This window comes from Lonchura striata, chromosome 10, assembly GCF_046129695.1.
Source record: "Lonchura striata isolate bLonStr1 chromosome 10, bLonStr1.mat, whole genome shotgun sequence".
Classification (NCBI taxonomy): Eukaryota; Metazoa; Chordata; class Aves; order Passeriformes; family Estrildidae; genus Lonchura; species Lonchura striata.
In genome coordinates, this window is record NC_134612.1 from 26,877,320 (window position 1) to 26,905,214 (window position 27,895).

The 27,895-nt window shown below is 46.1% G+C and overlaps 1 protein-coding gene across 3 annotated transcripts; it reads right to left on the minus strand.

Annotated features, from left to right (window-relative positions):
* Positions 1-3,006: 3,006 nt before the first annotated feature.
* TSC22D2 (TSC22 domain family member 2) lies at positions 3,007-27,571 on the minus strand. 3 transcript variants are annotated; one of them, XM_021544939.3, is made up of 4 exons: positions 25,170-27,571; positions 11,628-11,699; positions 5,390-5,441; positions 3,007-4,637 (listed from the first exon to the last, which is right to left on the minus strand). In XM_021544939.3, the coding sequence occupies exons 1-4, from the start codon at positions 27,143-27,145 to the stop codon at positions 4,416-4,418; spliced, it is 2,322 nt and encodes a 773-aa protein (XP_021400614.2). In that variant the 5' UTR covers positions 27,146-27,571; the 3' UTR covers positions 3,007-4,415. The 3 variants fall into 3 exon arrangements, with proteins under 3 accessions (XP_021400614.2, XP_021400615.2, XP_077641903.1); XM_077785777.1 differs by having other exon boundaries at positions 4,529-4,637; positions 11,591-11,699; XM_021544940.3 differs by lacking the exon at positions 11,628-11,699.
* Positions 27,572-27,895: the final 324 nt, after the last annotated feature.

The window sequence follows — 27,895 nt, forward strand, 5'->3', positions numbered from 1 at the left end:
GCTGGGGCTGCCACGATACACCCAGCCACCGCTCTGCTTCCCTCTGGGGACCAGCCATCCCCCACAGGGGCTCGGCAGCTGCCTTCCTCTCACCTCTCTGCTCCCCGGGAATGCCACAGAGGCCGCAGGGGTCTGGCCAGCTCCTGCTCGGCTGCCCGAGTCATTGGCTGTGCCAGCACAGCAGTACTCAAGGCCTGTGGGAACGTTCAGGGTGGCTTGTACCAGTTGGTTCTTTGAAGTTCAGTAAATTGCGTTGGTGCAAGCTGGCTACAGCAGTGTGTGCAGCGCTGTGCCCTGCAGTGGCACCTGTGTGAGGAGTCACGGGCAGCTGCAGTGCCAGAGCTGGGCTGGCTGGGGCACCTCTGGAGGGGCCTTCTGGCCCCAGCTGTGCCCTGGCTCCGCACATCCGAGAGCAAAAGCTGTGAAACACCACGCTTGTTTCTTTCTGAAACCTGCCAGAGCAATACCCGTTTATTTCCCCTGGTGAGATGCAGCTCCTCACTTCCAGGTCCTGGCAGCTGACAGCTGTGCCGGCCTGGCTGTGACCCCGCGCACAGCCGCGGATGGCCGCGTTCTTCAGGGAGCTGAGCTTGTCAGGTGACGGCATTAACCCCCTGCGACACACTTCTATCTCAGTGGTTTTTTCTTGTCTCCTGTGAAGCCTTCTCAAGGCTGGCTGCAGGACTGCGCTCCAGTGAGACATCAGGAGGGGCATACGGCTTGCTTCCCAAGGCGAGAGGTCCCTGCTGTCCCGCCCGGCCTTTCACAGCTGCTGGAGCCGCACAAAGGACCGCAGCCGCGTCCCCGGCGCTGCGTCCCGCCCCTCTGCGCACGCAGCACAGCCGGGCAGCCGCGGCGACCGGAGCCACGCGTTCTGCAGCAGCCTCGCGGGGACGGGGGGCGGCACGGCGCGAGAGCCCGAGCGACGGGAAACCGGTCCGAGAAAGCGGATCCTGGGCTGCGGAGATAGTCCGGGACCGGGACCGGCAACGAGAACGGGAATGGGAACGGGACCGGGCGGGGGCGGTGCGGGCACAGCTCCGCCCCGCCCCACAGCGCCGCCCCGCGGCCGCCGCCGACCCTGCAGGTGCCGCTGCGCCACGGCCGGACCCGCCCGCGGCAGCCGGGGAAGGGTCGGGGGAAGGGTCGGGGGAAGGGAAGGGTCTGTGCCGCAGCAGGGGAAGGGTCTCTGCTCCAGGCACGGCCCCAAAGCTCCGGTCGCAGCCGGGGAAGGGCCGCTCAGTGCTCACCTCACCTGGCACCTGCTCCGGAGCCGCCTCACTGCTGTGCCAGTCTCCTGCACACGCTCACCTCTGAGCCAGGGCCGCGGCCTGGAAGCTCTCCTCAGTAAGCATTTCCTCCGCCTCCTCCACTGTTTCCGTAGCTTTTCCCCGCATCTCCTGTCACGGCCTCTCTGAGACGCCGGGCCTAGCTCGGAGCCGCCTCTGCCCAGCCTCACTGCATTCGGAGCGTTCTGTGGCACCACGAGCCCGCTCGCAGCCCGTGCTGAAGCACACGCTGCCCTGAACGCAGCAGCCGAATCCTTTCTCTTCACGCCAAAGCCACGGAGCAATGCCGAAGACGCGTGTTAGAGCAGCCGCGTGCGGTCTGGAGAGCCGGCTCCCGCGGGCAGCTCCCCACCGGGCAGAGCCGGCGTGCGGGGCACCGGCAGGAGCCGGGCCGGGCCGGGCAGCTCCGAGCCGGGCAGCTCCGAGCCGGGCCGGGCAGCTCCGAGCCGGGCTGGCACAGCGGCCGCCTGCCGCCGGGGCTCTCTGCCATCGGCAGCCGCACATTTCTGACAGCACGGCGGTCTCACTGTGAGAGCTGCCGGTCCCTTTCCTCGGGCAGCCTCTCCAGAAGAGCCCGCAGCATTCCCAGACCCTTTCTGCCAGCTCACAGGCCTCTCACAAGCCAAGCTGCTGTCCAGAGCCGAACACAGCCTATCTGTAAGAGAAAACTAAACACAAACTCCCAAAGCAAACCTGACAGGAGCAGAGCAAAGCAAAGGCTTTCTAACAGGATCAGTTCAATCTTTGTTCCATCTTTTTCAGATTTACTAAATGCTTCTTGCTTTTGGAGAAAGCGCCTCTGCAGCCCCCCGGTGTGAAGGATGTACCCGTCCCTGCCTCACACCTCACACGCAGGAGAACAGGCATTGGAGCAGGGCTGCTCCCTCTGCTCCCAGCACAAAAACAATAACCACCCGAGTCAGGTGCACAAAGTTGTCTCTGTTCTGTTTCACTCAAAAGTGAACTGACAGGTACAGAGTATCCTCTGAGAAATTTTAATCAACTACTCACCTGAGGGACTCTTCCTCCCAGAAATCCCAATTTATCCCTTTTTTCTTACTTTACCAGCATCATCCTCACTGTACAGCTAGAGTGAACCACTGATCACACTGGAAACACACATAGCTACTGGAATATTTTGCTTTCTAATCTGTGTGCACTAAAGTCTCCCAGCAGTGCTCACAGCACAGGGGTGCAGCAGGCAGAAAGACACCAATCCACACCTAATGGAAAGATCATTTTGGTGCTACCTTAGCAAGAACTTTTTACTAAGCACACAACACGGGGTTGTTTGAACTGTGCTGACCTGATGCTTACCAGGAAGAGATGCTTCTCAGTTTCCAGGACATGGACATTTCTCTGAGATCCGAAGACACCAAAACTTGCAGTTTCCAATGTTTCCTGTTTTACCTGACATGAACCTGAGCAGAGTTAGACCTGCTCAGGGCTCAAGTACTGAAGCAGGCATCCACAGCAGTGGCCTGTGACTGGCAGGCCCAGATGTTTATTTAGAGTTATCAGTGTAAACCCAAAGTCCTAAGGCAGCCACTGACAGCATCAGAAGATGTTTCTCCTAGAAGGGAAGAAACCAGTCTGTTGCATGAAAAGTGGTAACCCTGGCATTGATCCGTTACTGCCTCACTGACACTTTCTCCATTTTGTTCAGAAAAGAGCTACTGAATTTAATTATACTGCAACAACATCTACAGCCAAAGAATTCAACAAAACTGGTTTAATTTCAGAAAATGTGTTAAAATATATATATATTTGTACATCAATTTGACACACTGTATTAGTTTACACAAATGATGGTCTTTTTTGAAACTGTATTTATGAAATGTACATTTTTAATTTAAATACTCAGTATACACTGCATTTAATCTGCATGTTGCATTTATTAAATACATTAAATCTGCAATGTAACAAAACATTTTCTCCATACGAAATTCAAAACACCATTTTAAATGAACAAAAGATGGCTCACTTCATTTATTTGTTTTAACAACTAGTGCCTAGCACACTAGCTTAGCTCCACCAACACCAGCTGTTCTTTCTCTTTATTGACATTGTTCACAGACTAGTACATATTACACTAAGAGTGCTGGATAAAAACATGAGGTACGGAAGTGGTTCAAAGATTACAGGTCATGCAGATCATGCGAGACAGCAAAGAAAGTTGTGAATGAGAAAACACTAAATAAAAATACATAAAGAATGTGCATTATAAAATAAAAAAGAAACCAAAACAACAAAACAAAAAAACCAACAACCAACTCAATTATACAGCTTTGCTTCTTTGGTTACAAAGTAGGTTGAACAATTTCACAGCTTTTTATTCCCACCCAAAAAACCAAACCAAAAACGAAATGTCAAAAAGCAGAGGGATCATGGCCCCCCTTCTCTCTATTAAAAAGTAGAAACAGAAATGAGCAAAGTTTTCTTCATCAAAATAGCCCATCACTTATTTATTATATCACAAGGACTGGTGACTACCTGTACAGATGCACTATGGTCTTCATACTTACACTCTATACAAAATTTACATTCAAGCTGGATCTTTACTACCGTAAATAAATACCAAAGGTCAATTGCCATTAGTGTTAGAAATATGCCAGGATTCTTTGTTCAATTATTGCCTAGACATTGTATCTATTAACGCAATCCCACCTATCATTCTACCCATACAGACATTTATTAAAAAAAATTCAAAAGTTCTGTGACATTGTTCATGTACATTATGAAAATAGCAGCCCTGTAATAAATAAAACAAATAAATGAAACTAACATAGGCAAATGTTACTTATATGAAAAGAACAGTGGCTCTGAAGAGGAATTGCTGCTCCTTAGCAGACAGCAAGGCTCAGCAGCCCAGGAGCAATGGGACCCTCGGAGAGCCACCCAAGCTCTGACAGACTCCCTCCTGAAGCCCCGGCAAGCCAGCGCGGGCCGCAGGGCTCCTCCGCGGCCGCCGGCGTGCAGGAGGAGCGCGGACACCTCCGCCCCGCAGCGCTGCGGCCGCCGCTCGGGCAGCCCCGGGAGGGTGATTGTCTAATACTGAAAAGGCCAAACACACAAGAGAAGCAGGCTGCTCGCTCGGGCCGAGAGCCGGCGGTGGCACGGACAGGCTCACGCGGAGGAGACGTTGGGCTGTGGCGGCTGCGCCTGCGACGTGCTGCTGGGGGCCTGCTGGCTCGACAGCTGGGATAACTGATCGTTGTTGGAAAGGGATTTCAACAGTGCATTTTCTCGTTCAAGTAAAGAGTTTCTTTCAACTAATTCTTTTATTTGTTCCTTCAGGACTTCCACTTCTTCTCTCACTGCATACATCAAATGGCTTTTCACTAGATCCTGCAAAGAACAAGTGGACAGTTACACCATGGCAAAGAACGAGTTTCCTTCACCCCAGCCCCAGAACTGACTGTTACTGCTTTCACTGCAGTAAGCATGGGGAAAAAAGCGCTCATCGCTAACAATTTATGAATAAATCAGCCTTTAAGCACAAACAACCCAGCCCTTATGTGAAGTGGGTCCGATATGAAAAGCTCTGTCTCCAGCACTCCAGTCATTCCAGTTACATGGAAGCCAAGGAGAAGAATGATGCTCCAGCTCCTCAGAAGGAAAGCACCAGCTCTGATGCTGTGACCTGGGGGTATGGGTCTGTGGTACACAGGCCCAGTCACTGAGGTGTGTGAGGACCAAATCAACCAGAAAGCTTTTACATCATCATAAGCAAAAATTCACCTGAGCAGTGTGTTAAGGATGGCATACCTGACCCTTCAGAAAAACTAGTAACAAACTTGGCTAGAGTAACAGACTGAAATATGCACTCTATTTTCAGCAGTCCTTCAAGTTCAATCACCTTGTTCACAGCAATTTGTAAGAAAATTAACTGAAAAACATTTCTGGGCCAACAGTAAAAGCAGTAATGGTTTGTGGTCATTCACAGATGACACAGAATATCCTTTTTTCAATTGATGCTCTCAGTCTGACCTACCTGGAGAATTATCACAGCCTCACAGAAACACAATACAGCAGGGAACTTATGTTCAGTGATGAACCACATAAATCCTATTAGAAATAACAACTTATATTTTACTTACCATTGCCTGTTCTATTTTGTTGTCAATGGCAACAACACTTGCACCAGATGCACTGTAAATACAAGGAGAAAACTCTGTGAGTGTTATTGGATCACTCAGGTAAATCCCGCAGGACTCCTGGATCATACTGTCACTGGAAGGCTGAGGCTTTGAGTCACAAATCCAGTATACACTCATACGGGGGTGTCCCACGTCCCTCCCACCCCTCACCCTACCCAGCTGCCCAGTAGAGTTGTGACTCACAAGAAACACTGCTCCTTCAGTTTATACCTTCTCATACTGGGCTTATGACACCCATAACCATAAAAATGCATTAGAATAAACACTAAATCAACTGCTTTGATTCCTGGCCTCATTTACCAGTTTCTTCACTGAGGAAAACAAGAATTCATGGGATATTAATCAGATTCTTACCAGTAGCATTATGTCTTCCAAACTGTTTTTATAAAGCAATGAAGAAAAAAAATCCAGTTTTAATACTTGTCCTCTGGACTCACTTGAGTCCACCTCCCAGGTAAGGAGCTCCTGGCCCAGCACTGCCTCTGCAGCCTGTAGCACAGAGGGCAAGATACGACCAGAGCTCTGAACCTGCGGCCAATTCCTGACTCCCAGAGCATTCTCCCTGGATCTTGTCTGACAGCTGACAAACACAGCCGCGGGTCACAGCTAGGGCCAGGCTGGTTCCACAGACACACTGGTGCAGGACGTCCACCAGCACACCTCAGTCCACTGTGAGGATGCTATTTACTGTGCCAACAGGATCCCAGACTGCCTCTCAGAATCCTGTGTGACGGAAATCCAGCCCAATCCAGCCCTTAATAGCCAGGGTCCATTTCCAAGTCACGCCACAGGCACACAGCTCTGCAGCCAGGATTTCGGCAGTCTGGGGGCATCCTGCTCTTCCACAGGCTCTGGTTTCTCCGTTCAGAGAGGAGCTGTGGCTCTCCCCAGCGCACATGGGGCTGCAGCCCGCAGCAGCCAGCTCCCCTCCCTCCACATCAGCCTCCCACCCTGGGGCTCAGGGGTCCCATTTTCCACCCAGTCCTGGCCTGACACACACAGCTCCTGGGCTCTGGCAGCCCCAGCAGTGAGAGCTGCTGATAACACTCCCAGCCACGGACACGGCTATCAGCAGGGTGCAGACACATTTAGGAGAGTTAACATGGAGAAAATGCAAGGGCTGCAGTCATGCTGGAAACTCGCCTCTCTGGAATTGCACAACTCAACAAAATCAAGTGTTAAGAAAAAAATCACTCAAGGCTTTTTACAAAGAGTGTGGCAATGTGCTCAGCAGTACTAGTCACAGATGTGAAACACAGCTCAGCTCCTGAAGAGTGACACTGGTCAGAGAAGTTAATTTTAAGGGCTCCCACAGAACCTCAGTACTGGAACTGGGCTTTTACAAGCAGAGGACATCAGGTTTGCCAGCTGGGGGAGTAACAGCCTCTATTTCTACTGAACCAATCTTGAAACCAAAACCAAAACTGCTGAATACCCATTTCAGAAGAAAATGGTTCCAATCTCTGTCTTCTAAGCCTCTTTCAAACCCTATCTGTGGTAAACATCCTCAGAATAAAAGCTATTTATAACTCATGCCAAGGGAAGTATGCCTTTCCATTTTTGAATTAACATGCATTAGACTCATCTGACACTGTCAGAAGTGTCTGTGTTCACGAACCACAAAATCCCCAAGATTCCATGTCCCCTCACAGCCCTTCATGGACACCACTCTACAGGTGAGATGAGGTAGCTCTGAAGAGGTAACAAGAGGACAATTAAAGCAAACAGCACACTTAGCAGTGGGATCTACTACCCCATCTCTGCACCACTATCATACAACTTCTGTCAATACCCGTCTAGTCAAACTTGAGATTGGAACTTTGTTCTTCTATCCCTGTTTCAGCTACTTTGTAGTGTGATTATCTAAAACAACAAACCCCACTACATGACTCCAAGTAAAAGTATTCAAGCAGTTCCATGGGGAAGACAGGCAGCCTTCCCTCAGCCTCCCAAAGAGCTGTAGCTGTGTGGCGTACTGCAGAGGCACCTTTCCTCTCCCGTGTGTGCCTTGTGCTCTGCGCTCCCCTCTGCCTGCTGGGTGGGTGTAGGAGCTGTCCCTCCCTGCAGTGTAACTGCAGCAAGCCAGAGAAACCCTGCTTTACCACACAGCCCAGACTTGGCCTGACACCAGCAGTGCTGAAAGCTCCAAGAAGCTTTACACACTACTCTGTCATGTTCTCGCTGCCCTCATCCCCAGAGCAGCTGTGCTAAGACTGAGATGCTGAGCCTGGATTCCAGCCCTGCTCCCTATACACATCCTGGGACCCTCCCAACTTCAGCAGGCAGAGGCTGGCACCACACAGACCCCTACTCACCCACCTACCCAGGAGAAGCTCCACATTGACACAGGGTGCCCTAGTTTGCCATCAGGATAAACCAGCTGACTATACTTCATGTCACTTTCTAAAAGCAGATGAGAATTAGATGTTATGGCAGCACAATTCCCACATGATTTTGTTCTTTATTCATCTGACAGTGCTCCCAACACCAAGCAGCTCCTGTGGGACATTCATGAGCAGAGCCCTCCAGTGAGATCTGCTTTCATGGGAAACTCCAAATGTGCTGCCAAATCTTAAAATTTTGGGTTACTCTCAAATCTGAAACTCTTGACATCAAATTCTATGTTGCATAAAAATATTTTATCCCATGGTTGCAGAAAGACATCTACGAATACAATCTAGTCTTTATGAAAAGGCCAGGAAGAAACCCAAAGTATCTCTTAAACAAGTTTTTTTTGATGACTGAATGGAGAGAGAGTGTGACACATTCTGTGAGTACACCATCCACTGTAGAGCAAATGCCTCAACTTGCAAATCCTGGAATTAGAAGAGGAAAGACACCACTTAGCTCTTGTAAAAAAAGACCAATTACTGATTGCTCCAAGAGTCACAGAAATCTGACAATTATTGTCAAAACTGCAAAAAATCCACATTACGTACCACAGAGCAGATGAAGGGGTTCATTAGGCATGTAATATTTGTTTTTAACAGCAAATCCCCCATCCCACACTGAGCTTCTGCAGCCCACAAAGTATCAAACAGATACACTGAACAGGGCACAATTCTTTTTGATTTGGACCTCCCAGTTAAGGTCATGTCAATGAAGGCTCTACCAAAAAAATAATATATTGGTACACCAAGTTCACACTGAAGCCCACAAGGTACATGACAAGATCTACAGTCAGCAAAAACATCAAAGATGCCCCAAGCACAGTGTCATTCCCAGAGATGGATGGTAAACCCAATGTTTTCCTACCTTAAACACCAGGTAGACAAAAGCCCATTTTGTCAGAGAAATCCTCATTTTGATGGTTTAAAAAAATCTCAGTGGCTTTTGCTTTACCTATTAAATTGTCTTTATCTCAACTGACACATTCTTCCACTTTTCCCCTTCTGGGAGCCAGGGGAGCTGAGCAAGTGGCTGCATGAGGCTAACTGCCAGCATGAGTTTGATGTAAGGACAGGTTTGACTGGGATGTTCTAGACAGAATGGGTAGCTGTTCCTTCTGTGCAGCTATTGCCTGGAAACTCCTGTGCTTGCTATGGGCTTGCTTGCCTGAGTCTCTTAGAGCCCCTTGCTTGCTAGTGGCCACTCTTTGCTCTCACTGCTGCCACACTGCTCTTATCGCTTCACTGCTGAGCCTGGAACACTTGATAACAGCCACTAAGTACCATGTGCCTGGGCTGGAGGGTGCCCAGGGCAGTGCTGCCACACTGGGCAGGCTGGAGCTCCAGCCCTGTGCTCATTTATTCTTTCCCCTCATTGTTTACTCATTTATGAGCTACTGGTTGAGCTATTCAGTCTATCCAGAGAAAACTTTTCTATTCTTGAAAGAGTTAAGGTCTATTTAATTAGCCTCCAACCCATAGACATATTTTATAGTGATAGCATCCCAAGCAATCCAATCACCTATCCAGCCTGGAAAGAGGATCTGTGTGAGTACTGCAGACTTCCATTATTTTTCTTTGTCAAAGCCATGTGAGAATGTGTGACAACCTGAAGCAGTGAATTTACCACATCAGGAATTCCCACACGCAGTTTATGAGTTAATTTATATTGTGAAGGTTTAATGTTTCACACATAAATGCAATGGAAACATACTTTAAATTCAAGACTACCAATAGTGTCTGTGCTTTAGGCAGACCCACCAAAAGCTGGTATGGCACCTTTACTGTGCAAAGACAACCCAGGCCCAAAAGAGCAATCACCCAAACTCATGTGAATATGCCAAGAAGCCACTATTCCCCTTCTTAAATCACAGCAGTTGAAAAGACCAACACACAAGGCTTGTGCCTTCAGCAACACCTATCAAGCACTGTGCATGAAAACATCTCTGCTCATGCATCAATAACAACCAGTATCTCCCTAACGCTTACTGGTTTCAGTGTCACCAGCACTCTTTCTGCCACTAGAGCTGACAAAAAGAAGCCCCACACCATGCTCTTGTTATAGCCCCGTCCTGCCCAGCTCCCACCACCAGCTGCCCTGCTCACTGATGGCCCTGGCATCCCTCCACCAGCTCCTCCTGGAAGTTTATAGCTGACAGCTTCTCCGTTTCACTCATCCAGTGAAGGAAAGCTGCCTAATGTGACCTTAAAATCCAGTAACTGGGGTATAAAAATGCAAAACCTGCAAAATCCTGTCAGAGACTTTAGAATTTGAATGGATTCTAAGTTTAAAACATGCATCAATCCTGATGAATTGCATTTTGTGTTCTCACAAACGCTTGTTTTTACCACAAAGAGTTCACTGGCAAAGATGCAAGGTTATTTTAAAGGCAACCATTTACATTCTTCTACCTGAATTTAATGTTCTAAATTCCACATTTCCAGTGCTTGCTTCAGGCATTGTACATAAATGTCAGATTTGTGAAGCCTCCATCTTAATAATTCATTATTTGATTTTAGGGTTTTTTGAATTAGCTCTCTCACCTTAAAACCTATTTTGAGGCACGAAAATAGAGAAACAGCTGAAGGCTAGACCACTAAGTGACCTTTTGATCTACAAACCAAATGTGTATTCTAAGCCCTGAAGTTTGTTCCAGTGAAATAACAAAGTCCTTGAAACCTAAATACCAACTCTGTTCCATAAATACAGGGAAGTGGCATCATCCAAAGCTTAAAGCAAAAACAAATTCATCCAACTTACTGCTGAAAAAGGAAGATATGCTTTGAAACTGAGCTTAATGCCAGCACCCCAGCAATACAAAATAATTTTTTAAAAAGGAGCAGAACACTTAGCATTACTTATAATCTTCATCATTGTGCAATATACAAACTGTTGCCAAGCAAATTTTAAAGGATTCAGTTGAGCTGTGCAAGTTGAGAAGCCTTTCAAGTCAAATACAGCCAGGACAGTGACGAAATGGTTATCAATACTTCAACAGCCAAACAAAATTTACATTCTACACAGCTTGTTAAGCAGAAGTTTTGACAAGCCAGAGCAGCACAAGGCATTAAATCACATCATCACAATGACTTTGACTTAATGCTGACAAAAAAAAAAAAATCTCTCAAAATCATTAAAGCACAGGAGAGAAACAGTTTGCAGGTACTGATGAATTAGTAATGCACCTCTTTCAAGTCCTATCCATGCCAGATAAGACTGTTGCACTTCACTACAGTTTGTCACCATGAGTTCAATGCTAACTTTGGAGATTTACTTTGTCCTTGTCACAGTTCACCTATGTTCCCCATCCAGCTTTACTTAAGCACAATGAAAGTAAGCCAGAAAGGGTTTTTTCCTGGTTTAAAGACATACATATCTTAACTTTGCCAAAATTGTGTTTAAGCATAATATTTTCACAATGTGTTTTCTGATACAGGACTCAATGGCAAAAAGTTTCCTCTTGTGGAAAAGGAAACTATAAATATTTTGGCGAAGGTCACCAAGGAGCTGACTAGCATTAAACTCTGAGCTTACACATCATGTATGATACATGCATAATGGAAGGAGGAAGAAAAAAAGTCATGTCATATTTTAGAGTATAGTTCCATGTTTCAGAACAAACACTACACTTCCATGACTGCTTTCACCTCTTCAAACTGCAGAAGCCCAATATGGAATTCTGAACACAAGCAGCAGTTGTGTGCAAACAAAAACAATGAGAAACTTGCATAGAGCAAAGCAGTTCATGCATACCTCAGCATGTATGCATTCCATACTCAAGCATCCATACCTATCCCAGGTGGTCTTTGACTCGTGTAACTTGTTGAAATGGAACGCTTGGTAGAAAGCAGTTGACGGATTCCTATGAGATCCAAGAATCAGACAGAGACATTGAAAACGGGTACGTAATAAAAATACCAACTCTCTTAATTCAACCTGCATTACAAAGCAAATTAGCTGTACGGACAGGTTAAACTAATGCTTGAAAGGCCCTACTGTTTCAATGGGTTTGCATTAAGGACACATGGATCCAAAACAAAATAGTAATTCTCCAGCCTATGGATTTTCAGGCTATATCAGGCTGCTCCTGTACAAAGATGAGACTGTAAGGCCAACAGTGAGACATCTCCTGTCCTGCTGGCAACACTGTATAGTTTAGCTGATCACCACCCTAATGCCAAACATACCTAAACCCAAGAGACACCTTTCCCATTTTTGGTATACAGACTACCTCTGTACACAGTACCCAGTGTTTCCATCCTACTTAACCCCTGCTTTATACTCAAAACAGATGATTCCTCCAAGAGGACCTGGAAGTCAGAGCTCAATATACCACATTCAAACTACAACAGATCAAGTTACAACTGAAAAAGAGATCCAGCTAGAAATTAAAAATGGAATGTCAATTACCTTTGTAAGCATCTCTCAGTCACCTTCCCCGTTCCCCTTCCCGAGGTGCAACAGGGCAAGGGCTGAGGAGGCCCTTGGCCCTGCACCCACCAGAGCACTCTCACAGCCACAAGCCCGGAGCACAGCACCCTTGCTGAAACACTGTGGCCACATTCCAGTGCCAGAGCCCCGAGGCAGCCTGACCCTTCAGCCTCAGCCACACCACGGCAACTGCACTGCCAGTGTCATTAGAAAATTCTACTTCTCCAAAGCCTCATCTGAAGGTTTGTTGTAAACCAGATACTGGACGAAGCACACAGTTCTCTGCTGGCAGTGGCTGCAGCTGCGTTGTACTGAAGCTTAGAAACTCCCTTCCTCAAACTGCTCATCCTCATATGGGCAGAGCCACACCAGCCCTAGAGACCGATGCAACAGCCTTGCTGAAAGATCTTCAGAAATGCAAGCATGAGCTCAAAGTCCTTTTAGAATCAGTTTTAGAATTAGAAGTTTATATCACATTGGAAGCACAGGTATCAATCCCTTCTCTAAGTTTATGGCAGGAGTATTTCTAAAAACAACTGTCTTCAAGTTACTTAACTATTTAAACTGAAGTACAATTACTGCATAAGAAAAATCACATAAAATAAAACAAAAACATCACAGAAGCAGTACCATAACAAAATACTATCAAAAGTAATTTGATTCTCATGGCAGTTGTATACCAAAAATCTTGGAAGGATAGTGGTACTTGTGTATCAGCAACAATCAGGAAGTGTCTGAGTTTAAAGTGTCTGTCACTCCTTTTCTCACCTTCAGCACTGTACCCTTCAAAAAAAAAAATCCATGCGAGTCTGGAATTCAGCTTAAAACCTGTTACAGAAGTTGCTTGATCGAAACTGATAAACACCATCCTCCTATGTTGGTAAGATCCACATTTTCCTAAGAAGCACTGCACCCAACAAATAATTACAGGAAGAGCAACACAATAGCTAAAGGACATTTGTGTAATAGGACTTCACATGTGGAGAACAATTGGCATCTGCAGATCAAGAGAGCACTCCTTTGCTGAAAGCAAGGCCCAGGCCTGGGCTCTTCTTTCTAATGCAGCTGTCAGGAGCATGTACAGTCCCTTCCTTGGAATGAGGCTGTAAATAGAAAGTCATTTAACTTCCAAGATAAATTTACTTGTAGCATATAAAGCTGTGTTACTACTGTTAGGTATAAAAAGTGGTTTATAACCTAACAGCATGTATTCCATATAGTCTATTTTTATACTGATACCCTCTATACTTTGTATTTTTGTAATGTTCTTAAGCAAGCATCTGAAAATATATGGAAAAATTTTCCTTATTAGATTCTCATTAATAACCCCTTCTGTTGAAATTGCTTTTGCATTGCTGTAGACAAGTAAGAGAATATTTTCTACTCCACAGCTATATATTTTAAAAATAATTAATGGGGATATGTGTACCTAAACAGGAAAAGCAAATCCACAGAGGCATCATGAATGATGCCTCACATGCAGATCTGAACTAATATGACTGAGTTTCAGACTGCTGAGGCATCTAGTTTAACCATAGGAAACAGTGAAAGGTTAGGGAACGACTAAAATGCCTTTCTGTTTGCAGAAACAACTGAGAAAACAGTTTACAGGAGCAATAAAACCTAGCCTGCTGCTGCTGTGCCACAGCTGGAGCCCCACAAGTCCTCCTGACACTGCCCTAAGTGATGGCAGGGACAGTCTGGAGCAGAAAAGCAGACTGCCAGGTCTGAGGTCAGGACTCGGTCCCAGTCCCTGGCAGATTGATACAGAGGAACCGAGAGCCACACAGGACAGAAATGTCCCAGAGAAATAGCAACCACCTTCCAGAGAAGGTACTCCAGAACTTCTCTTCCTCCATCTCTGGTGAGAGAGACCAGGTATTCCCAAGGGTACACGGACTGAATTTCATTCCCAGCTTAGTACACTTAAACATTCAAAGTGTATCTCAAGTGGCCAAAAATGCCTCTATGTCTCTCTAAACAAGTCCTACAACACATACTGCATTTATGTCCTTTAAAAGCTCATGAATGCAAATATTCACAACTCACTCCCCGCTCTTGTTTATAAGAACAGATTTCATGCAGCAAAAAATTTGATCCAAATTTAAAGAAGGAGAACTTACTCAGTTCTCTATTCGAATGCCCAGGACATGAAGCTGTCCCTTTAAAAGCCCAAGTCTCATGTCACAGGTGGAAGTCTATCCTCCCACTGCCATTTATCAGGACAATATGCCAAATACAAACTTCATCCTTGGAGGCTCTGTTGGCTAGAAACCATGCCTGCAAAAGCTGGCAAATCATCAAGGATAGAGATAAATGCCTTTTAGTTCAAGTAATGATACAGGCTTTGGACTGGGTATCAGCCCGACACACAGGGGCTGCTGCACAGATGCCTTTTCACCAGCTACTTCCTTTGAAAGAAATAGTAATATCATTGTTCATGAACATATTCAATCTTCAAGCTACTGACCAACCTCAGCAATTGAGGGCAACAACAAGAACACATGTAAAATAGCACTTTTTTCCCCCCAAATAAAAAATTAATACCACCTCAGATAATTCTCTCTCAATTTCACTGAATTATTTTCTTCAGGTTTGAGAACAGGAATGATGCCAAACACCCAAAAGGCCTAACCACCTATCTTTGAAAAGCATGAGAACAGGTCAGACAATCCATGCTCTAAGGAAAACCAAAGAAGAACAGAAGCACATATTCACTACCCAGACAGCAGCAAGCACACATGGGTTACCTTTACAGATGCTCACTGCAGCCATAATTCCTTCTGAGAACCATTAACAGGCATCATATAGAAAGCCACAGGAGATGTGGCCATGTCATAAAATGAGTTGAGCTTTTAATACCATCCAGCATGACACTTTTGTTGGTAACAGCTCGGCTCATAAAAAGCAAGCCCACCATTGGCAACTACTCTGTACATGTGGCTCTCCAAGGGCTCAGTGGAAGGATCATTCCTCAGGGCTCTCCCAAGGCCTCCTCCGAGGGTGTCATGGGATGCTTTAATCCATTACTTGGGCAGTGCAGTACAGACTATCTCTATACCTGCAGAAGATCTGCAAGTACTCTGGACAGGAGGAATAGAATTCAGGAAAATCCTGCCCAATTGGAGCAATGGTCTGAAATAAAAAGGGTGCAATTCAATAAGCATAAGGGGGAACCAGCAAGCTCTGGTATCAATAATTAGCTGCACAAGTACAAAACATGCATAGCTGACTGCAACTCCACTGAAAAGAATCTAAACAGAATTTTAAAAATACAAGTCTTGCAAGGGTATCAAACCTCTACACAAAACATAGAGAGAGTAACTGAAGTGTTGCTTTATTTATGCCTGAGTCCTTAGCTTACTTTCATGGTTTGGACACTAGCTCTCCAAAAGAATTTATGTCTACTTATTCTCATAACCTTGATCCTAGAAGTAAGGTCATTAATCATGCAGTAATACATCAGTAGGATGGGGAAGTCAATAGCAATCTTCCAGTTCCCATCCTGTGCACAGGATACAGGAGTTAAGCATTTTGTCCCAAAAAAGTAGTCTTCGGTCATATTTATCAAAGGAAGCACAGTAGTGGAACTTTGTGCATCTGTGTTACTGCTCCAGAGCCAGAACTGAACCAAGCACTTGGATGAAGAAGTGATTCAAAGATACCTTGAAGAAGGAATCAGTAAACAAACATAGTCAGCCTTTTCTATCAGAAAATTACTACTGAATTACTATTACATCAGAATTACTACTGAATAGGTAAGAGACCCAACAGTAAGGTAAGCATGCACTCTGAGCTCAAGAGAACCGTCACCATACATGGATGTGTTTGTGCACTAAAGGACAACAGATTTATCCCTCCTTAGTGCCTGAAGTTTATAAAAGACTGGATGTACTTTTAGCCAGAAGTATTTCAAACCCAAGGTAGTTTTCAGTTCTGTGTCTCAGTGCTCCCCCAAAAAGCCTGTTTACTGGGGTACTGACTATGACCTGCAATGAGCAGTGATTACAGCTGCTCTCAAAATTACAGCACTTGGCAGGGTTCATCTGAGATCTGGATGAGAGATTTGATGATCACTTGGTCACAGTTTATCAAGAAACTCGCAGCATACTTTATGGCATTTTGAGATATTTACACTAGTAACAGAATTCCTTCTCTATTCTTTTCAAAAGATGTTTCACTTTATTTTTAGCACCTTCTATTTAAAGCAGCTGCAACTCTGAATTAGCTTCCTTTCATAAGACTCAATCTCCAGAACAGTAACTGGAGCACAAAGCTTTGCAGGAGAAAACTGACAGGGACTAAATGTGGGGGAGTCAATGCAAAATTAAGGAAAATAACATTTCAAGCTCTGAAGTGATGTTTAATTGTATATTCTGTTCACGCAGTTCCTTAAAGCCATTATATTTGCTATATACACCCTAGAAGACCAGCAAGAATTCAAAGCTTTAACACTCAGTTTCAGGCTCGTTTTAGCAAGACAAGAGGAATGGCTGGCTCAATGACCAACCCACATGACAGCTTTTGGGACAGTGGCTCTCAAACACCACAATGGATTAAAAGGGGTTTCATAGGTTACTACAAAACAAAAATATTGTAACAGCATAGAGAAAGCACACTGCAGGGAACTGATCTTCACTGGATAAACCAAAAGCAGTAGCCCATAGTTCTTCACCTTGCTCTCAAAAGAAGATTTTGGCAAATAACTTCCTGCAGGGACCAGAAGTCTCTAAGGAGAAGGAAATGCAGACAACTGACTCAAATACACAGAGTATGAAGTCTGGCAGAGGTGTGTCACTGATCACTTGCCTGCTTTGTTGAAACATTGGCATCAACCTTCCACTGCTCTGGGTGGGCTTGAGTATTTAAAAACACTAGCAATATTTTCCAACCTCTACTAAGGCTACCACTTGTTTTATGTAATTATGAGATTTTAATAAATAATCAAAAAATAATACATGTTTCATTATTACCTGTTCTGGGTTATAACCATATACTAATTCTGAAGGAGATTTGCTGAAGAGTTTAAATAGTGAATTCCAGTATGACTATTTAATACTGATCACAAAAAGAACACAACAATCTTCTAAGTATCTTCTTATTCCAGATTTCAACAGCTGCAGCTCAAAACTCTGGAGTCCAGTTCTCTTGGGCCCCACAGATTGGTCCCCAAGGCTCAGGAGTGCTGCACACAACTATAATCATAGCAGCTTTATGGTTTCCAGATCCAGTGATGACCCTTTCCATCCTCACGCTGCCTTCCCACCTTCCTGAAGCCAGGCTCGGTGCACTCCTGTCCCAGCCAGGCACCCAACGCTCTCCTGCTCCTCCTGTCCCAGCACTGCCTCGTAATTAACACAGCATCTGCTAATAAAGCACAGCTCTTCTGTGAAGGCTGTCTGTCAGGCTGAACTTCAATTACATCATCTTACAAACTGTGTGAGGAATAATCTGAGAGCTTCTGTTCTTAAATCAAAATATGTAACAAGTGTATGATTTTTTTGTACTAATGATTTGTCTTCTCACTGGATATAATCAACCTTCAGTTCTTAGAGGGAGGATACAGAACAAACAAAGTAGTTCACAGGATGCACAGCCTGGCAAAAAAAAATCTACAGCAGATCACATTTTCAGAGAGAAACTTATAGATTACAAGCTGGTAACAGCAATGCAGAAAGTCTGCCTGATCTAGTCAGTGATTCTTGCCTCTATCAAGTAGCTTTCAAGAAAAGCCATAGAACAACTCACCACTATTATCCACATTTGAATGAACTGAGACAAGTTAAAAAACAAAACAAAAAAAAAAAATCCAAAAAAGCCCCAAAGTCTTATTGTAAATAACACCCATGGTCTCAACAAACACCCTGAACTCCACTTCACATGGACTGGAGCCCTTCAGCATCTACTGATATCTGCCAAAGAACATCACTATGCCATCATACTCTCCTGAAAATTATCCCATTGAAGAGAGCAAGTTCTGAGTGTTCGTACCCAGCAGACCCTGATACGCTGGTATAAAGGAGGGGGTAAAATAATAAATTCAGCATTTCTGAAATAAAAAGATCCACATTTGCTAGTATTGCATTAGAGATCTAAAAATCTGCAAAACCCCTCAAAAGTACTGACTGTTATACAAAGGGCTGGTAAAGAAAAGGCATGTATGAATATGTTATTGAAGATGATCAGGCTCCTGCTGCTTGTGATGCCCGCAAAACCCAGTTTTCTCAAACACAATGATGAAGGGAAAGCTGCCTGTGATTTCTGATGAAAATGGCCCTGCATAGTGGAACAGGGCTTGAATACTCATCATCAAATAAAACTGCACTAAAATTAGATTTTTTTTTTTCTCCCACTAAGTTGCAATGACAACACTTTCAGCTATTTCAATCATCTATAAATACAAACGGCTCCTGTTTTTTTGACAACAAAATATTTCAGTATCTGTTGGTGGGGGAAGAATGAGTGACAAAACAGCTTTAAGCAGACTCAGACAAATCCCACCTGTCCTACTAATGTGATAATGGTCAGGAATGCATGTATGAGCAAATGTTTCAAATTACACACTTGGCTTTAAAAAAGGATATTAGCTCCTAGGCCATGTATGGCATGGTTTTTTACACAGTATATTATAAATCTGTCTGCCTTCCCACACCATTTACAAAGTCTCAACAGTTTCAGGCCAGCCTGTGCTGTCAGTGAGTGCCCATCACTTGGTTTACAGATAAAGTATTTTTAAAAATGCATTTGTTGGGTCGGTCAAGAACACCCACCAAAGAGTGTTCTACATAGGAGACATTCCCAGGTGCTCTCATCCCCACCCCTACAAAAACAGGGGTAACTCAAGGAAGAAGCAAGCAGGGCTTTTTAACCCTCATTTCTGACCACCCCATCCTCCACTGGATATTAAATCTGCTTGACATGGATGCAAAAGCTTCACTGAAAGCAGTATCTCATCTCCTATCCAATCTACTCTCCTGCCCTGCAAGCTCACACACCTGGCACACTCCTCCCCTCCCAGACAAACTCTGCTCTCCCTGCAGAGGGGGTGAATGCTCTCCTGAGCTGCACAGGGCAAAGTCCAGCAGCTGGAGGGAGGAGATCCTTCCCCTCAGCACTGCTGGGCCACACCTGCAGGGCTGTGCCCAGACCCCCACTCCAGTTTAGCACCTTTAGTGTGTACCATACAAACCCGGCAGCTGTCAGTGCGACTGACAGCTGACACCTCTCCAGGGCACTAATTCACGTTTCTACCTTCTTTCTGCACAGACAAAAGCACTCAAGCAGGCTGTCACAATCCAAATGCATCCTTTGTAGCTTCAAAGGGAGAACAGATAAACACACTCTTGGACTAATTTTGTTTTGCTTGACAAAGAAAATTAAGACAAGCATATAGCTGTCCTTCATGTGGCCAAGTAATTCACCTGCCCTGCCTGAGTGAAAATAGACTATCCCATAAGGCAAAGATTTCCTGGCACTTAATACACACTCATATTTATGAGGTGTGAAGTTTAAAGTACAACCTTACTCTGCACTTTAAGTGACCTTTTATGTCTAGAGAATCTTCTCAGAAGACAGTGGCTTTAGCAGTTACCATAAATACTTCTATCTTTATACTTTGTCAAATATAGGAATAAAAGCAGACACCTGTGCCTGACAATCTAGATTTACTAAACAGAACCATCCAGAGGTACTTTTGCAGGAGTAATCTCACAGAAGTTTCTTAAGGAATCACTGCTGACACATAAAGCACAAACAAGGTTTGTACTTCTCCTGAGCAACAGAAACTGCTAACTGTCAGTTTTTAAGCAGGAAAGAATTAAAATACAGCCTCAATGTGCAACAGGCTTATAACTCAAATATCCAGTACAGTAAGAGGGAGCAACTCCTCTTTACTATAGTGTCACCTGAAGTCACAAAAATTATCAGCAGCTCCTGTAAAAATGCAGCCTCAGAGAACTTTTGGGCCTTCTGGTGTCTGAGAGCAGTTTGGTAGTCCTGCCTTTTCAAAACATCCAAATACTTCAATATTCAGCTTTTAACAAGAAGTTTAAAATAGCTTCCATAAAACATGCTGTTATTTCTGTCATACACACAGCACTCAGAAATCAGCTATGGAACATCTTCTATAGGAGATAAGGAAAAAACTAACCCCCAGCAGCTGAGCAGAATGTTCAGGAGTCTGAGGTACAGGGAACCTGTCCTGTCAGGGCTGGTCACTACAGTCTTTGAAACAATCTAAACAGTATCGCTGTGAATTTCTTTCAACTACTTCCCCCATTTCCTCTTTTTAATAAGTCTCTCATCTGAAACACTTGCACCTCATTAATTTTAAGAATATACTGACTCCTCCTTAACAAAGTCATTTGAATGTTTAAACTGGGAAGCAGTACTGTCAAACAAGTAACCAGTTTTGTTTAGCTATCTTGCACCACTCCAAAATTGACTGCACAGCACAACAGGCTTTCTACCACGCAGAAACCCATGCAGTGCTGCATTTACCTTTGGTAATTTTTGATATAGAAAGTACAGCAAGCAGTGAACACAAGCAACTGGAGTTTCTTTGCATTAACCACCGTTTCTGCCACGAGCTGGAGAGGCCACCCCAGAAGTCCCTGCTCAGTTTTCGAACCGTCCGTCAAACCGAAGGCTCTCCAGGCTCTGGAGCATGTCTGTCCAAGCTTCATTCCCACCTGCTTCCACACACATTCAAACGCAGGCCTTCAGCAGGAGAGCTGAGAACAAGTCTGCAGCTGTAGGAGAGCTCAAACATCTACAAAGTTTATGGGCAAGGGGAAGAAAGGGATAAGACTGAGAACTAATGCAATTCAAGTATCATGTACTGGAAAGTACTTGCAATAAAACTTACTTTTTTCTTTAGGAGCACAATAAAATATTCATCTAGGGCAATACTTAGGTGACCCCATGCCCAGTTTTGTCCTCATATGATGAGCATGGTCTCAACAGCACAGCTCTCCCAGCAGTTAGTGCTCCATACAAATACGTGCTTTAGCTGATCCTGCAGCCATGCTGCAGAGAGCCCTGCACAATCGGGTTCTCAACAGCTCAGCTGCCATAGCTGACAGCTCACAATTGCAGCCATTCATTAGTGTTCCTGGAATACAGCCGGAACAGTTCAAGCCAGTCAGTTATCTCTGGAAAATGATCTGTACTCTGCTCCTTTTCCAACAGCCCTAGTAATATTTTGCCCCAAAAGTCTGCCAAGTATGTAGGAGGTTTGAACAAGCTTTCTCAGTAACATTCTTTTAACAGAAGCCACATATTTCTTTTCCCCCAAGAGCCAAAATAAAGTTATTAAGCCAGATGAAATATTCTGCTTGTCAATTACGAATTTGTGTATACATGGGCATAAGGGTAAGCAGAGAACCTGACACACACTGATACCAAAATCCTCTCAGGTGCTCTAACTGCCCTCTCTTCAAAATAATTAGTATTAGTGCTGAAGTCCAACAAAAGAAGAGTCAGAGCAATTTTGAGATCTAGTTCTAATGATGTTTTTACACAATTATTTTTCAGGCTCCCTGTCTGAAGTAGCAATAACCACATCTTTCTCAGTACCAGTCCTAGTTCCTCCATCCTTTAATACTGCTACAGCTTATTTTATTTGCAGCCACATTTAAAGAGGAAAATGTGTTATGCTGTAAATATTCCATAACTTTCACACAACAATTTTTTCTTTTTAAGAGCTTAGCAATTTGGACTCATCAACTGAAATACTGGCTTTGCTCTTCAAGGAAGGTGTGACACACCAAAGGCTTTATTGCTTTCATTCTTTTGGACTACCTATCTACCCTTTCTTGCCCCCCAGACAAGATTTTCCAATTAATTGATTCTTCACTATTCATCAGGTCAATGCAAGAAACCACAGGTTTTTATAGACTACTGTCAAAGTGTACTGGGCTATGGGAACAGGAAATTAAAAGTCTTTGGGCAATGGCTTGGAAGAAAGCAATCTACAAACATAGTTCTCTTTATTTATCATGGTAGATCACCTCCACCCCTAATAACCTTAGATGTTGTTTGATTTAAAACAGCAGACTAAGATAGGAGTAGTAAACAAAAAAAAAAAATCAGAAATATATGAACTGACTTTTTGCATCGTATTTACTGTATTACCTACATGCTGCTTTCAAAGAATTTCCATCTTAACTATTTTACCTTTAAAACAGTTCCTCTTCATATTCAGAATGGTGACTTTCCAGGTAAATCCAAGGTATTGAGAGTTATACACTACTCCTTGATGAGTCACTGTTTTAGAAGATGACTACAGGAGAATAATCTACACAAGTCTGTAAAGCTTCAAGTATGTGCAAATACTGAAGTATAACTGAAGGTGCCAGAAGAACAGTAGATACCTGCCTCCGCACAGAACCCCCTTTCTGGGACTGTTACACACTAATACCATGAAAGACAAAGAGAAAAATGCTTTCCATAGATTTATAGTTTCTATGACCACCAAGTAACCTCTCTGAACTGACCTGTGCACTAACTTCCTGGACCTGCCAGCACAAACCATGACTCATGATGTATCAGCTCCCTTTATGTTTTAATAGCTTTATCAGTGTCAACCCCCAGCCTATTAATGACACTTGAAGGTCTTCATTAACTATTTCACCACCAACTCCAATAGATAGAGCAGCTGGGCAAAGCCCATGGGAGTGGCAGGGCTATTTAAATGGCTGGAAAGAGGAAAAAAGAGTAGAACAGCAGACAAAACAGGAAACAGTTTTACAATAAAGCCTTCTCAGAGAGTAAAGCAAATTAAAACCAAGAGGTAAAAGAGCCTTAACAAGCTGCTAGGTTTTCATTCACACCTTTCTCTATCTGAAGTGAGTGGAAGTTAGGCTACTGTTTGAGGGGAGCAAAGAATAAACTTTGATCTACTGTCTCTGTATCTATCTCTCTCCTACGTTATCTGTGAGGTCTAGGTCCGATTAAGGTGAGCTTTCATGGCTTAGCAGAATCACCTTCCCAGCTGGGAAAGACTCTCACACCACACGTGAGCTCTGGCTTTCTGACAAGGCAGAACACGGCGCAGTTTTATCACGCAGTGCAGAAGCTGACAAACGACACATAGGCACTCCTTCACTGATAACCACACATTCGTTTCTCTACTGAACACCACAGCACGGCCTGCCAAACAGAGCACACTGCATTCAGAGCCCATTTCCATTTCTTACTCATAGTTCTCATGGCAAAGTGTCTGAAAGAGTCTCTTTAGACATGAACATGTAAAGCACTGCTGCAAGGTGGCAAGTTCAAGGACTAAACTAGAAAATTAACTTTAAAAATCAGTGTTCTGGTGAGAGCACCAAGAACTGACCCACTGGAGTGCCACACAAAGTTAGATGCCCCTAATTTGAATAAGCAGGATAAGTTTTCCTCTATATAAAAGTTATTAACTTGTCACAGATAATAATGTTCATTACCACAATTTATATTAAGTATTAGAAGCTATGGAAAACAAATGCAAAATGCATTTCCTTCTTTTTGATTCCTGAATCAACAGAATGATTAAACACCAGACAAATCATCTCCTCAAAAAACATTGAGCTAGGAAAAGAACCCACCAGCTTGAAATCAAACCTTATTTACACAAGTCAGTTTTTCACCCAGATTAGCAATCATCTTAAGGCAGGCAAACTGTGAGTAAATTTTAAACTTTTAGTCAGTCCTTTACTACTTTAATCAAAACCAGCACAGGTTCCCAAACCATGGCTTTTCCTTGCAGAAAAGCACAGCAGTTACTTTCTCAGACACAGCGTCAGCCGAAGCACCAGCGAGCACAGGCCTGCATTAAACCTGCAGCCTGAACTCTCCAAACATCCACTTCGAGGTGCTCTCTCCATCCACTGCACCCCAGCTCCACTGAAACATGCTCAAAGCAACACTGACTGTATTGTCTTAATGTCTGCTGCTGTCTCAAGGTGAGGGAAGACTTACAGAGAAATTCACCACAAGACCGGCTCATAATGGCCTAATGCCTGTTTTTAAAAACAAATAACACATATGTATTCCCTTCCTCCAAACAGCAGCAATTCTGACAGTAAATGTTGGAACTTAAATTCAGCGCTCAAACACTGCTTGACTCTTCTTTCCCTCAAAGAAGTCAATCAAGTGGTTTGGCCTCCAGAGCAGTCTGACACTTCCATGGGAACAGCAGCCACACACCCACTCCCTCTCTCAGGCCCTCTTAGGAGTCTGCCCACACCACACCCCTCTGTCACAAGTCATAGTTCCAAATTACTTTCCAATTAAAAAAAACCTCACTCTAAGGTTGTACTGCCCACCGTGTCCTCATCTTTACCCAAGTAGTGTCTGTTTTCTCAATACAAAGGACCACTTTCTGCAGAGCTTTCCCTGAACACAGACTTGCACACAAATCCAAGTGCAAGTACTCTCCTTACTGACACTATAAACTGGTAACTGCATAGCAGGGTAAAAATCAAGAATCTGGGTTAAAAGCCCTGAGATAGCACCACACAGATTTAACACTGCAATACAGTGTCATTTTAACCCATCTGTCACTGAACTGCTTTATAATGCATTCAGAAAAAAGGAGAGAACAGCCCTCCTCACACCTTGAGCCACTGGCAACAGAAAGACAGCTTTCAGTCTTCTGGTTTTTAAGAGGTAACACTATTCGTGCCTTAACAGCCTTAAGGATACTTTGTACCCCATTTTGTGAGAATCGAATTCACACCCTGCCTAAATACTTTGCTATAGTTTGCACTCTTAAAATAAAAACATAGTCCAGGTGAACGTCAGCATGACTTTCTGAAAATACAAACTTACAAGAAAATCTTGGCAATAACTAGAAAGTTAACATTTTCCCCCCTAAAAAAAACAGGGTTTTTTAATGGCATTATAAAATATTTCATACCTGTCTTCATCACCATCAACAGGAATGGATATGCCAAAAACAGAGCTGGCAAGACTGTTCATTGGAGTACTTGCAGGTAACTGAAGAGGATTTGCTAGAGTGTCTGGAATGGGAGGCTTCACAAGAGGTTTATTTTCAGCTATAAGAGAAAGTGGTGGCTGAGGTAGGGGTTCTGATTTTCTTCTAGTATCATCAATCTGGCCTGCTAAGGACTGGGCCTGGGTCTGGAACTGTCCGAGGCTCGCCTGAGGCAGACTGGCGGGTGTGCTGGGCGCACCTTGCATCATCGAGTGTCCGACGTGCTGGGACTGGACTGCACCAGTGCTTCTGCTGACAGGAGGGTGGCTCGTCAGCTGGGACTGCACCAGCGTAACGGGGACGTTTGGCATCGTAGCAGAAGCGGTGGTGGACGCACTAGGCACACTTGTACCAGGCACAACCGCAGGCACACTCTGAACTCCAGGGACCACAGCATGGGGAGCACCGGGCATTCCCGATACTTGACCGCTTCCCCCGACTGGATGCTGAGTCACAGATTTCTGTTGCACAACCCCCGTGTGCCCGAGGCCTGGCTGCACCACGCCTCCCGGCTGAGGGAGGGCAGGCTGACTCGCCTGTGCCTGGCTCTGTAACAAGCCCGATCCCTGTCCGACCGCTTCGCTGGGCTGCGCCGACACCCCCATCACCGACGCTCCCACAGGTGAGGGGTTCTGACCCGTCACCTGCCCCACGGGAAGGCTGGAGGCCACAGTACTTGGAGCAGAGCTTGTAGTAGCCTGCTGAATAGCTCCTTGAGACTGCATAATTGTCATGTGCTGCATGTATTCAGCCTGCCCAGGAGGCTGTGTCGGCAGTAGATGCACTGGTGGAATCTGGGACTGAGAATAAGCAAATTGTTGAGGCTGAGTCACTGGTATGTTTGCCTGCTGCACCTGCTGCTGGGCCACAGGAATGCTTGGCTGTCCAACTGTCACATTTGGAGGTGCCATGCCTTTCCCGTTGGGTCCAGCCTGTGAAACACCCTGTGGATTTACCTGTGGCTGTGGTTGCTGCGGCACTATCATTTGCTGACTTGCTCCCGAAGCCCCAGAAAACACAGGCTGAGCAGCACTCTGAGGCACGGCCCCACCTACGGGCTGTTGTGGCTGCTGCTGTTGCCCAATGACAAAATTAGGTTGCTGTAGAGAGGACTGGTTCATTTTCTCTGTCTGAAGCAGCTGTGACACAGCAGCCAGGGAGCTGTCAGCTATAGAATCGGGGCCATGGGCTGACGCTGGCACAGCCGAGATCACAACAGAACCTCCCGTGGCACCGAGGCCGCTGTCCCTCTCTTGAGCAGCCTGTTCGAAGGTGCTGCTGTGCCTAATGCAATCTCCAGTCCTGCCCAGAACACCACCACCATCTGTGTCCCGGTCATAGTACTCCATACACGTCCATCGGCCTCGCCTGTAGGGCTCCCCAGTACCGTGGTCCAGCTTGATCACCCTGAAGCGTGAGCTGCACGCAGCAGCCGCCGTTTGAGACATGGCCCCGGGGGCAGTGGGTGCAGAAGGCCCTGAGGAGGATGGGGCAGCCTGAGCACTGCTACCTCCCCCCACAGCAGTGCCAGAGGCAGCAGCTGGTAGGGGCACAGCCGAACTTTTGGGCACAGCCCCCCCGTTGGGGCCTGCAGCCACCCCAGCAGCAGCCACAGCCAGCTGCCCGTCCAAAAGGAGATTGGGAGAGACGCTGCTGGGAGTTTCGGCCTCGCCCACGTTGTTGAGAGTCTCTTCGGAGGAGCTCCGCTCGCAGACGTCCTCAGGGCCGTAGTCGGTGGCTCGGGAAACATCAAAGATTTCGGAAGACACGTCCTCAGTGCGAGACTCATCCGGGTCATCCAGGCTCTCGGTGTCCTCAGTAATGCTGCTGGCCACCTGCGCCGTGGTCACGCTGGTGATCTGGAAGCAGCTCTTCTTCTTGGCCGGCATCTTGGACATGTTTCCTCCGCAGGAAGGGGCTCGGCCGGCTGTGGCGAGGCGAGCGGGGTGCCGAGGCGGGCTGTCACGGCGTGCCGGCCGGGCCCCCGGCGCTACGATACATCCTCCGGCGGCTTCCTGCGGCGGGCGGGGGGCGGCGGGGCTCCTCCTCTTCCTCCCTCTCCGCAGCCCTCTTCCCGCGGCCGGGCCTCCCTCTGCTCCCTGCCGCCGCTGCGAGCGCCCCGCAGCAGCGGGCCCGCGGCCCGCCCCGCGCGAGGGGCCCCGCGCTGGCCGGGCGAGGCCCGGGCGGCCCCGTGTCCCCCCCCGCTGGCTCCGCGCTCTACCTGGAGACCAGCGCCAGGCGCATCCTGCTCGCAACCGGCCCGCGGGCTCGCCCCACGGGCAAAGCCCCGCCGCGGGCGGGGTGCCGGCGCCGCGGCGGCCCGGGGAGCGGCGCTGAGCGGCCGCGGGCGGGCGGGCGGAGCCGCTGCGCTGCGCCGGCCCCGGAGCTGCCGGAGCGCGGTAGGGCCGCAGCTCCTCTCGCCCAAGATGGGGCTCAACTTGTGCGCTGCACCCTGGGAGCGACGTGCCACGCCCCCCGCGGCTGACGTCACGGCCCGGCGCAAAGCGGCGCAACGCGGCGCGGGGGTGGCGGGGGAGCGCGGACTGCGGGGGACGGTTGGGATATGGCGGCGCGCGCTGAGTTCCCCCCTCTCCCCGGGGGTTGGTCGCGCCCGGCCGCGCGCAGCCCCGGCCGGCGGCGGGTGCGCG

Bases quoted from the DNA above. Each gene is read 5' to 3' on its own strand.
- TSC22D2 (XM_021544939.3), bottom strand. From the start codon at position 27,145: ATGTCCAAGATGCCGGCCAAGAAGAAGAGCTGCTTCCAGATCACCAGC. The intron at 11,700-25,169 runs GTATGAAATATT...TGGATCTCATAG, and splicing joins GTTGATGGTGATGAAGACAG to GAATCCGTCAACTGCTTTCT. The intron at 5,442-11,627 runs GTATGGATGCTT...TTGTATTTACAG, and splicing joins TCAAAGACCACCTGGGATAG to TGCATCTGGTGCAAGTGTTG.